Raw genomic sequence first — 11,977 nt, 5'->3', positions numbered from 1 at the left:
GGTGATAAAGAAGTTGCTGCAAAGTCAGCCCTAAGATCCTACGATAGGACTTTCTGGAAAGGTCCTTATATAACTACCTTACTTCTCCAATAAAGGTTGTGCATTTCTTGCCCCTTAACCGATTTTACACTGCCACTTTAAATACAATTGCGGATAAAGAAAGAGAAACAACAACAAAAAACCCCTCAGGGTCCGCAAAATAATTAGGGCTGCCTCAGGGAAATCAAAGGGAGAGAGCGCTGGAGCCCCTCTTCCCTCCCACCTCCCCGGGGACACACTCTCCGCCTCCCTCCCGGCCTCCCGCCGCCGGGCGGGCTCGCCCCTCCGCCTCCGCCTTCCCTAACACGTGCTCTCCGGAACACTCGTTCGGGAGCTGGCCCACCCCCCGGGGGGCTGGGCTCGGGGCCGAGCGGGCCAATCCACACGCACCTTACAGCGTCGTGGCCCGACAACGTTGAGCCGCCCAATCGAAAGGGCCTTACCGCCCGTTTCCCGGAGCCCCGCCCCCTCGCAGCCGGGCCCCCGCCCGCCGGTCTCCTCCTCCTCCCGTTCGCCCCTCCCCCGCCGCTCGGGAGCGGAGCCTGCGAGACGGAGAAACTGGGGCAGAAGTGAAGATGGCGGCGGCGGCGCTGGCGGCGGCGGCGGCTTCTCGCCAGTGACGCGCGGTGCGGGCTCATCTCCCTCCCCACCTCCCCCTAGTCCCCGTCCGCCGCCGGGACCACACCGTCCCCGCAGCCCGCCGCCCGCCCCGCTCCGCCCTCCCCAGTCGCCCCCTCTCCCGCCGCCCGGCTGCCGCTGGCGGCTGCGCGCCCCGGGTCCCGGCCGCCGGCCTCGCACTCCTGCGCGCTGTCGCCCGGGGAGCGGGTGGCGTGTTGATCCGCCCTCCTGCCCGCCCCGCCGGACCGCGGGGCCGCGGACACACGCCCGGCAGGGAGGTGGCGGCGGCCCCTGCGCATTTGCTTCCCTCCATTTGGGGACTGGGAGGCGGCGGCGGCGGCGGCGGCTGTGGGTTTTGGGGAGGGGAAGGGGGTACGGGGGGGCGGGCGAGAGCGGGAGGGGGCCGTCCTCGGGAGGAGGACGAGAAGGAAGCACCATGACGTCCATCCATTTCGTGGTTCACCCGCTGCCGGGCACCGAGGACCAGCTCAATGACAGGTAATAGGGCCGGCGGGCGGGCGGGCGGGCGGGGGGAGGGGCGCCTCCCCGCCCTCCCCTCCCCCACGGGGCCGCGCCGGGGCAGGCGCCCGTGTTTACGCGCCGGCCGGCCGGCGAGGGGGTCCTCGTTGCCCCCGGCTAGGCCCCTTCCGGGGCAAACTTCTGGTCCCGGGGGTCCGGGGCCGTGGGGGGAGCGCGGTGTAGACGGGAAAGCGCGCTGCAGCCTCCCCCCGGTATCCCTCCGAGGAGCCGTGTTGAACTCCGCGGAGATGGGGGGGGGGATCCGGCTCCCGGGGGGGCGGGCTGTAATTACCGCCCGGCCCAGGCCCGAGGAATCCATATTAGTCAAAGTTGAATTGAGACAGACAATGCGGATGGGGGATGGTGGAGGTAAAAAGAGAGGGAAGAAGAGAAGCGGGGCGAGGGGCCCCGGGGTAGGCTGGGTTCGCCCGAGCCCCCGGGAGCAGTGTCCGGTGGGGTGGTCTGGACCAGCCAAGCCTGGAGATCCCGGGGGAGGGGGGAGGCTGATTCCCGGCAGATCGCGGTGGGGGTGGGGGCAGGGAGGAAGCGCCATGATTATTGTTATTATTATTAAATTTGAGCCCCTGCAGTGAGGTTTGCCAGCCTGGGGAGGGGTTGAATTCAGGCGGGGGTGGGGAAGTGGATTGGATTCCCTTTGCTCTCCTTCTCCCGGAACGGTGCTGGCAGCTCCTGCTCCCAGCCCCTATGGTGCGAGCTTTTTTTGTTTCCTTTTTTATTCTAATGGTAGTGTTTTCCTGAGTTGTAATTTGACAGCTGAAAACCGTGCGTAGAGTCAAAGGAAAACTCTTACGTTTGCAGTTCGCAATGCTGCCTTTCTTAACGCGCTGTAAATTTCTGGGATGGGTTTTGCTATGGGCGGAGGAGGAATTAAGATTTTTTTTGTCTTTCATAAGAAGGCTGTTTTGGCCGTGGATTTTCCCCCTTCCCTCCTCTGCCGTTCCCTGCCAGTTTAGGATATTGAATTGCAGAGCCGCATGCTCTCAGGAACTGAGATAAAGCAGGAAAAGTTCCTTCACCGTTGCAAAACAGAGACTCCGAGGTGGTTGAGGGAGGCCTCCATTAAAGCAAGTCTTAGAATCTGGGACTGAGATCTAATGGGGTAAATGTCTGTAGGGTCAGAAAGTGGGGCATTTTAAGCCTGCCTCTCCCCCAATACTTTGGCTGCTGTTTCTTTTGAGTATAGAAGGCTGGCTGGACCCAAGTTCAGAAGTTAGATAGAATTTTTGCTAAGTGACCGGGTGACAAATTGCATGACGCCCTGTTTGTCATGCGCTTCCCGGAGGGAGGAAGAGGCCTAACTTGCTGCTGAGATCCTAGCCTCTGTCTCGGAGTATCTAACCGCCTCAGGTGGGGCGGACAGCTTTTCAATCCGGGAGCTGGCGGCTGGGTTTCTGGCACTGAGTTCAGATTTGTCTAATCTTTGCTGCAGCCATATTGTGTTTAACATGTTTGTGAAACTTTTGGAATACTTTCTGAAAATATTAACCATTTGGAGTTTTGAGTCACTCATTTTAACATTTTGTTATGTGAGCCTTACTTTGATCCTATTTCGTTGAGGTCTTTTTAAGACATTGACATAAGATTTTTTGGTAAATTTTAGAACCAGGCTAGTGGTGAGAATAGCTCTCCTGTCATTCATAGAACCAAGTTGGTAGTGCTTGTGGTGTAACTTGTCTTGTAACTTAGAAAATTGCACGGGGAGGAGAAAAGTAGGGCATGTTTTCTATATTAGTCTTCACTTTATATACCGAGAGTCCTGACTAGCTTACTCAATTGACTGTGCATGCCAAAACCTCTTTTCCAGTTGCATTGGGCACTTTGATTCATTTTTGAGCCTGCCTTTTGCTTCAGTTAGTCTGAGAAATTTACAAGTAATGTATCTTTTTTTAAGCTACCTTTTCTTTTTTTTGTTCCTAGCATAAACAGGTAATCAGCTTTGTTTTTAATTTCTGTAGTGTCAGTGTACAATATTAAGAATATTTAGGTCATCTTGAATTTTCATTTCATGGAATTAAAAAAAGACAAGTGGACTTGATTCAGATCATAAAATGTGTGCCTCACAGTGGCAGATATTTGAAAAAATGGGAAAAGACTAGGTAAAATTTTAGGGACATATAGTTGTGTCTGGTAGCTGTAAAAATGGCTGCTCTGTTGACATTTATGAAGGCAGCCCCTGAGGAGGTCATCCACCCTAAGTTTTGAAGTAGCTAACTTATGGTGGAGCTTTTCTGTGTCTCCCCTTCAAAAGGAAGGATCCTCTGCATACCTAGTTGCAGAGTAGTAGGATCAACTTATTGTTGCATTGCTTGAGAAAAATCAGTTCCCAAAAGAGGTTGGTTTTCTGAAACCGTTTAACTAGCTAGAACAAGAAGCCCAGAATATTTTTGCCTTCAGATAAAAACTTTACCAAGGTTTAGTAAGTTTTGGTAATAGAAAAGAGTGTGCTACCATGGCTGGATTTTTATATGAAAAATGTATCTAAAATGTCACAAATGAATAAATGATAGTTTTGGATGAAAAAGGCTGTCAGTAGGTAGACTTTATTCTTTACCCCAAAAGCATAAGGTTGGACAGGCAGTATGGTACTGCAAATAAATTGCTCAGTTAAAACTTAGGCCCTCAAACATCAATTTTTTCTTCTGCAAATAAGTTTTTCTTTAAATAGCCACATCCTGTTAAAAGTCAAATATTTTGTTCATGAAATAGTGTGATGTCTCAAACATCTAAAATGCACTCAGCATTAAAAAGAAAGTTGTATCTGATATTTTTCTCTTACTTTGTGTTTTCAAACTTGCTAATTCTGTGATAGTCTTTGTATATTTGGTTAAAATCTTTAATTATTGGCCCTGGGAGACCAAATAATGAATGCAGTTGATGAATATAGGTGGGGATCGCTAGGGCAAATAGGGGAATTCAGAGAGCCTAGGAGTTGGTTATGGCTTCCTGAAGTGATTACAAGGTCCCTGGTGCAGAGTGGCTGGCCCTCAGCAAATATTCATTGTGTTGGATTGAAACCATTCAGTGCTCAGATATTTTTGTGACATTTTGATTTTCTTTCTGGTGAATTTCTTGAGTTACTGCTTTGTTCCTGACTGTCTCAGAGAAATAGCAAAAACAGTTTTATGAACATAGTTCTGCATGTTGAGGTTGAGAGGAGAGCTGGAAGTGCCTGCTCAGTAAGACCTGGAAAATGCCAGTCATGTAGACCAATCTTTTCACTAATGAATTGCATAACATGCCCAGAGATTTACTGAATTTATCCAGGGGTACACAGTGAGTTACTGACAAGTGAGGTCCACGTGATGGGTCTACTCACTGTTTTTTTTTTTGCAGGGGAAGATTTGCCCTAGGCTAACCTCTGTGGCTAGTCTTTCTCCTTTTTTCTTATTCCTCCCCCAAAACCCCAGTATATAGTTGTGTATAGTTGTAAGTTCTTCTGGTTCTTCTGCGTGAGCCACTGCCACAACATGGCTATTGACAGGTGAGTAGTGTGGTTCCGTGCTTGGGAACTGAATCTGGCCACCAAAGCAGAGTGCCTTGAACTTCAACCACTAGGCCATCAGGGCTGGCTCAGTCTTCTGACTTTTTAAAGTCTGGGGCTCTTTCCCTTCTTCCATGTGGCCTGTGTTCAGGGATATTTCTGCTTTCTGGGGCATCCCAGCCTTAGAGCAGACACCTGTCTTTTTGGAGTTTTGATTTCCTCTTCTCCTCAACTTCTCCCTCCAGGGCTCCAGATTGCCTTAGGCCTTTTGTCAGGGGCTGACCCTCTTAACCCTTTCCTAGTACTAGGTTAGGAGAGGCCTTTTTAAGGTGGTGTGGGTGTGGCATGACTTGTCCCTGTCCTGAATTACTCCCTGGGATGCAGATTGGTTACAGTACAAACCATTTCTCACTGTTTGTCTACGTGTGGAATTGTCCTTTGAGTTTTTTGGCGTTGTAATGTGTCGTGCAATCATAAACAGTCTTGGTTGACACTGTCATATCAAAAGAGTTTTTCTCTAAGGCGGTTCCCCTTTAGGTGCTATAAGCCTACAAGGTAAGATAGTGTAGAGGGGAGTTTGAAATTTGGAATTTCTAAACCTGGGTTAGTCTCTGCCCACCTGCTTATTAACTGTGTTATGATAGGCGAGTCATTTCACCACTTAGAACCTCACTCCCTGTCTCTCCTCCTCCCCACCCCCTACACACTGCAGTCTCTAAATCAGGCATAGTACCCACCTCAAGGTGGATGTGGAACAGTCGAGATATTGAGTGGGAAAACACAAATATTATAATATAGTTCTGTGGAAAATACTGTGAAGAGATGGTTACTTTTAACTACTCTTATGTGTTAATGGTTTCCAAATAGAAAAGCAGGAACTCAAAGAAATTGCCCTAGAATGTCGTTAGCATTGAGTGCAGAATCCAGACTCTTAGTCTTAGCTCAGTGGTTCTCAGCGGGGTGCGGTTTTGCCCCCCAGCGGATATTTGGCAGTGTTTGGAGATATTTTTGATTGTCATAGCTGGGGCATTGTTATTGGCCTGTAGTGGAGAGAGGCCAGAGATGCTGCTAAACATCCTGTAATGCACAGGACAGCCCACCACAACAAAGTATTATCCTGTCCAAGTTGTGCTGAGGTTGAGGAACTCTGTCCTAGATCTTGAATGCGTAGGTACAGATGTAAAACTAAGTGGAAATGACTTTTATGAAGAAAAATTTGAGCAATAAAAATGGTTGGTCTCAAAATGTGACTATTTACATTGAAATTTTTAATTAAAATGAAATAAAATTAAAAAGTCAGTTCCTTAGTAACACTATCCATGTTTCCAGTGCTCTGTAGCCGCATGTCGCTTGTGGCCACCATGTTGGAGAGTGCAGATGTAGAATGGTGCCATCATCACTGACAGTTCTGTTGGACAGCATTGACATAGAAAGTGATTTTTTGCATAGAGTGTGGCATTTAGTAAGTAGTCCTTATTTTTATTAGAAACTGTTGGGTTTTAAAGACTCCGGCATATGCTCACCCTCTCAGCAGGAGCCAGAAAATATAACAGGGATTATGTGGAGCTGAACAAAGGTTGTGGTGGGAAGAGGTTATAATAGCTGAAAGCTGCCTAAAATTTCAGTGTGCTACACCAAAAACACAAGTATTAGTCTGTGTGGGATAGAGCATCGCATCACCAAACCAGTGGGAAATCTCACTATTTGATTACTGAGGTTGTTACCTAGAAACAACAATGCTAGAGTGACTGTCCTGGGAAAGTACAGGTGAGCTTAACTAAAATGATGAAATGAAGTTGATTAAGGAAAGTAAGATTAAAGACAGGGTATGAAGTAGCCAAAGAAAAAATTGAAAATCAAAACAAACAAGGGCAGGTCAATTTTATAAATCAAGAAATCATTGACTAAATTGTAGGCTTAGGAGTAGGCAGACATCTGTGATGGAAATGACACATTACGCTGGAGTACAACTGGGAATAATGCGATGGACTTAAGAAGGGTCAGGATTTTCCCTTAACAATTAGGTTTTTTAAGAAATAGTGCCTAAAGGGGCCAGCCCCGTGGCCAAGTGATGAGTTCCTGCGCTCTGCTGCAGGCGGCCCAGTGTTTCCTCGGTTCAAATCCTGCGCGCGGACATGGCACCGCTCATTGCACCACGCTGAGGCGGCATGCCACAACTAGAAGGACCCACAACTAAAACATACAACTATGTACTGGGGGCTTTGGGGAGGAAAAGGAAAAAAGTCTTTAAAAAGAAAAGAAATAGTCTCTAAAGAACAGTTTAATCACTGAAAACTGTGTCAGATTACTCTTCAGTGGATCTTAGAGGGTGTATTGAAGGGAGCGATTTTGTGTTGCAGGAGGATCTACTTGTGTCTTCTTCCTCCTGTGTTTATCATGCATACTTCTGATTAAGAAAACAAATGCCCGTTATGGTGTGTGTTTCTGTCATTTTGACACCTTGGCTTTCTGAGCAAGTGAAAATAGCCTGCTCTCCTGGCTCCCTGTGATTATGAATTGTTGATTTGTTTTTATAGTTGAGTTTTAAGTTTTATTCTGACAATTATTTGTAAGCTTTTTATTGAAAATTTCAAGCATGTACAAAAGTAGAGAGGATGGTGAAACGAACACTCATGTACGACAGTCATCACCCAGTCTCAACAGTTAGCAACTCATGGCCAGTCTGGTTTCAAGCCTCTTCCCTCTTGATTCCCTTCCATCAGATAATTGATAAACTTTCAGTATGTATCTCAGATTTGAAGACTTTAAAAAACATATACACCTAAAAAAACCTTAATATTAAAATTTAATCTGTTTAGAAATCCTGCTGTCACATAAATGCTTATTTTTTTTTTTATTTTTGAGGAAGATTAGCCCTGAGCTAACTGCTGGCAATCCTCCTCTTTTTGCTGAGGAATACTGGCCCTGAGCTAACATCTGTGCCCATCTTCCTCTACTTTATATGTGGGACTCCTGCCACAGCATGGCTTGCCAAACGGTGCCATGTCCACAACCGGGATCTGAACCTGTGAACCCCGGGCTGCCGAAGCGGAACTTGCAAACTTAACTGCTGCGCCACTGGGCCGGCCCCATAAATGCTTATTTTTGATTGACAGTTTTGATAATTTTACATGATAAGACTAATTGGGTTCTAACATGTTAGAAAACTTGACATTCTTAAGAAAGAGAGAGAACTTGTTTGGATTGTAGCCTTAGACAGAGGGGCGGCATCCCACTGGACTCCTAAGGTTCTTTACAGCTCAGTGCTGTCTCTTAGCCTCCAGTGTGATAGCGCTTTATCAGCACTCGCTTTGTAATGGTTATGTAACGATGGTAAGATGGGATTCTTGAAATGAAGCGATGTTCTGTGGGGCACATTGACGAATAAGATTAAGTCTTGTGAGAAGTTTGTTACATTCTTCTACGTTAAAATCTACAGGTGAGACTATTAGTAAATTGAACGTGGCTATTAGAACTTATTGTCTAATGAGATCATACTTCATATCACTTTCTTGTTAGAGGCAGTGTAGTAGTAATAAACCCCTTCAAAATGAGAAATATGGTAAATTTTTAGATAGCTGTGCTTTGTGACATTCTCATTTTTGTTGGGATATTAAATAAAGCGTTAAAAATTAATGTTATTTTATATGTAAAAAAAGACACAATTTGTCTTACCTATACAGCAAAAGTAGTGTTGTTTGTTCAGTTTTTGATGGTGTCATTCACCTTAATAAAATGTTTTCAACTTTCTCTACTCTTATTTATTTTATAAATCAGCTTTATTGAAGTATAATTTACATACAATGAAATTCACCCATTTTAAGTGTACAGTTTGTGAGTTTTGACAAATGTATATGCTGTGTAGCCACCACCACAATCAAGATATAGAACATTTTCATCATCCCAGAAAGTTCCCTGGTGTCCCTTTGCATTGTCTGTCCCTCACCCGCTGTGTACTCCCTGCCCCTGAAAACCACTGTTGTGCTTTCTCTCACTGTGATTTTGCCTTTTTTTAGAGTAGTGTACAAATGGAACTGTGTGTCTGGTGTTTTTACTTAGCACCTGTAGTAGGTTTTCTCCTTTTGTATTAATGGTAGTATTTCATGGTTTGGATATGCCACAATTTTTAAATCTGTTTTCTTGCTGATGTAAATTTGGGTTGTTTTCAGTTTCTGCCTATTCCCTAGTCTTTGTTTATTTTTTTAAATTCCTTTTTATAAAAAAGATTCTCATAGAAGATCTGGAAAATACAGAAGATCAATTTAGAAATCTAACAATAGTGCTATCACTGTTAACGTTTTGGTGACTTTCCAGTTTTTTTTTTTCTATACATGGATTTTTTTTGGTGCATTTTTATATAATCGTGATCATCCTGGGTATAATTTTATATATTTCGAGTTTTTCTTGACTTTAATATATTTTTCATAGGAAAAAGCCAGTCATCATTTAAAAATTTACATTTTCCTTCATAGTAAATTTTTATGCTAATTAAAAATACATGTATTAGTATATATAAAGAGGTTATATTTTAGAATTTCATTAGTAATAGTGGTATTCTAGATTGCTAGTTATAAAGGTTATGATAGTTTCCAGTCTAGGAAACACTGTGAATTGCGAATGAATCAATAGATAGGTTTTTATTTCCTTTCCCATGAGGTCAGACCCCATTTTTGTAGCATAGAAGAAAAAGTTTTGAGAACCTACCATTTCAGGAAATTGGCTTTGGTTCATCCTGAATCTGCTGTTCCAGGCTTCAGGCTATGAGGTGTTCCAGGTCTCTGCGTGAACGCAGGTACCAGGTCTTCCTCACAGAAGACCTGAAACTCCAGAGACCCTTACCTAGGGGCACGGTGGAGATTCATCTAGTGTTTTTTTGTGACAGCCTGCTTGCTGTGATGTGAGAAGTGGAGGATGATGGGTTTTGTAAGCTTTAAAGAAAAAGCCAAATTTGAGAATAGGAAGTTAATTTGATGAAGAAAGTCAAAAAACCAGAGACAATGTGGTAGGGTTATTTTAATGTCTACATGATGAAGACAGGGTTTTTATATCAGAGGCTTTGAGGGGAGGCGTATTGGGTTTGTGCAGTTCATCGTCTGTTTTCTCATGTCGTAGGAGTGGCTTTGTTTCCTGTCCAAAGTAACTTGAACTAGTCCACTTACTGCTCTGTGTCATCATCTGCATGCAGAAACCCTGCTTTTTAAAGGAAGCACCAGTCAAGTGATTTTTTCTTAAATTGTGTGCAAATCTAGTTTAAACTTTCATTCTCTAAGTATGCTTATGTTTCTAGTGGGTTTAAACCTAAGTCTTCATCTAGAAATCCCTTGATGTTCTCCTTAAGTGGCTGTGTTTCCTGCCTCCCGGGTGCTCTGATTATTATACGTGGGTGGAGAACACTGCGGGAGAGGGAGTACTTGGATGCTCTGGATGGGCAGTGTGCCCTTTCGTTTCTCTGGTGCTTCTTTGGGGATCTTTAGGAACTACTTTTTTCTTCACCTCCTGCAGTTGCTAGCAGGGATGAATACAAACTGCCGCCACATGTTCCTCTTGATTCCCTGTTAGGTTTCTGTCACTGCTGAGGGGATGCAGAACCAGGAATGGGTGTCTTCTGTAGGTGAGGTTGGTCTGCAGGTCAGAGCTGACATGTGGGCTGATTGTGTTGGCAGCTGCTCATCTTTCTGCTACTTCTGAGAGCTGAGAGCTACTGAAAAAATACCTACAACACCCGCATCCAGCGACAGGAATCCGTATGCGGTTAGCCGCCACCCATAGCATCCCACGGTGTTTCTGGTTTCACAGAACTCTGTTGAGTGGCAGGGACTCTAGGGCAGTTGGTCTTTTGCTTTTCTTCTCCAGGGCCTCTTGAGTCCTTAGAAAACCCTTTGGAAATAGAAAAAATTGTTGTTGGTGCTTTTTTCTTCTACTTATGAGTAAAATCATAACAGTATTTGACTGTCTCCTTTTTCTGTCCGACTTCCCTCAAGGTCCATCCATGTTGTCGCATAAGACATTCTGGAGGGGTGATAGCATTTGCATTTGGGCATGGTGTGTTTAAACCCTTTTTTTTTTTTTTTAAGATTTTATTTTTTTCCTTTTTCTCCCCAAATCCCCCCAGTACATAGTTGTATATTCTTTGTTGTGGGTCCTCCTAGTTGTGACATGTGGGACACTGCCTCAGTGTGGCTCGATGAGCAGTGCCATGTCCGTGCCCAGGATTCAAACAACGAAGCACTGGGCCGCCTGCTGCGGACTGCGCGAACTTAACCACTCGGCCATGGGGCCAGCCCCTTCCCTTTTTTTTTTTTTAATGGAAAGATTTTCTGACAATAATGTTGAAGTTGTATGAGAGTAATATAACCTAACCGAATTGTAGTAAAATCATTTATTGTGCTGTCTCTTCCTGATTAAGAGATTCTTTAAAGTTTAAAGTAGTGTTTCTCATAGTGTCAAAATGGACCACCATCCTTAGGAGCACAGAAGCTTGAGGACCATTGTAGAAAAGGCTCTTATGCAGGTTATTTTGGTCTTAAAATTGATTGATGACAGCAAATAGTGCCAACCTTGCCAGTTCCTCACTGCCCCCAGCCATCCTTTCCCCCTTAGACTAAGGTTCTATAGCTGTCTGTTTGAAAGTAGGGTATTTTCCTGCTCCTTGAAGCTAGAGTAATTTTTTTGCTTGTCTGTTTTTACAAATGAAATTTTTAAAATTTGGGTTAAGTTACATAAATATTAGGTCCTCCCTAGAACTGTAAGACACTGAGTGTATAGTTTTTTAAAAGCGCATGTCAGTGCTGAGAGGCTTACAGTCTAGTTGGGGGCATGAAGCTGGTCCACAGGCGAGTAGCAGATTGAAAGACTGGTGAAAGAGTTAGTTGAGTTTGGCCTGGGTAAATATTTGCCATGTTGTTGCCTGAATGGAGTTTGAGAACAGTGTTAGATTAGTTTTCCTGTTCAGTCAGTGTTTGTGTGCTTCTCAAACACCGTGCTAGGCCAGGGGTGGCCGCCGTGTTTCACTTGCCGCACCAGCCCTTCCTAGAACTTTGCGTTGAGAAGTAGCTGGAACTTTTTATGGCTCACTGGGAAAATTTGAAGTGTGAAGTGATAGGTTAGCAGGCCCAGGGATTGGCATCAGGAGAAGGTGCCGTGTATTTTTCTTTAAATTTTACTTTGAAATAATTAGAGACTCACGAGAAGTTGCAAAAACAGTGCAGAGAGGTCCTGTGTCCCCATAACCCAGCTTCCTCCAATGGTAGCATCTTGATTGGGTCGGGTATTGTCGACATCCTTGTACTGGAGATGGAA

General features: G+C 44.9%; 1 protein-coding gene across 14 annotated transcripts in view; it reads left to right on the top strand.

Moving 5' to 3' along the window:
* Positions 1 to 395: 395 nt before the first annotated feature.
* UBR5 (ubiquitin protein ligase E3 component n-recognin 5) overlaps positions 396 to 11,977 on the top strand; it is a 123,442-nt gene continuing 111,860 nt past the window's right edge. For 4 of the 14 annotated variants that reach the window (XM_070221601.1, XM_070221604.1, XM_070221602.1 and 1 more), the window contains exon 1: positions 501 to 1,155. In XM_070221601.1, coding sequence (XP_070077702.1) covers positions 1,094 to 1,155 — 62 coding nt within the window. In that variant the 5' untranslated portion in view covers positions 501 to 1,093. Of the gene's footprint in view, positions 1,156 to 1,223; positions 1,546 to 11,977 lie in introns of those variants that run through there. The other 10 variants (XM_070221603.1, XM_070221606.1, XM_023648784.2 and 7 more) reach the window with 7 other exon arrangements.

The sequence above is a fragment of the Equus caballus genome, chromosome 9 (assembly GCF_041296265.1).
Source record: "Equus caballus isolate H_3958 breed thoroughbred chromosome 9, TB-T2T, whole genome shotgun sequence".
Classification (NCBI taxonomy): Eukaryota; Metazoa; Chordata; class Mammalia; order Perissodactyla; family Equidae; genus Equus; species Equus caballus.
This window is presented reverse-complemented; position numbering and strand designations above follow the sequence as displayed.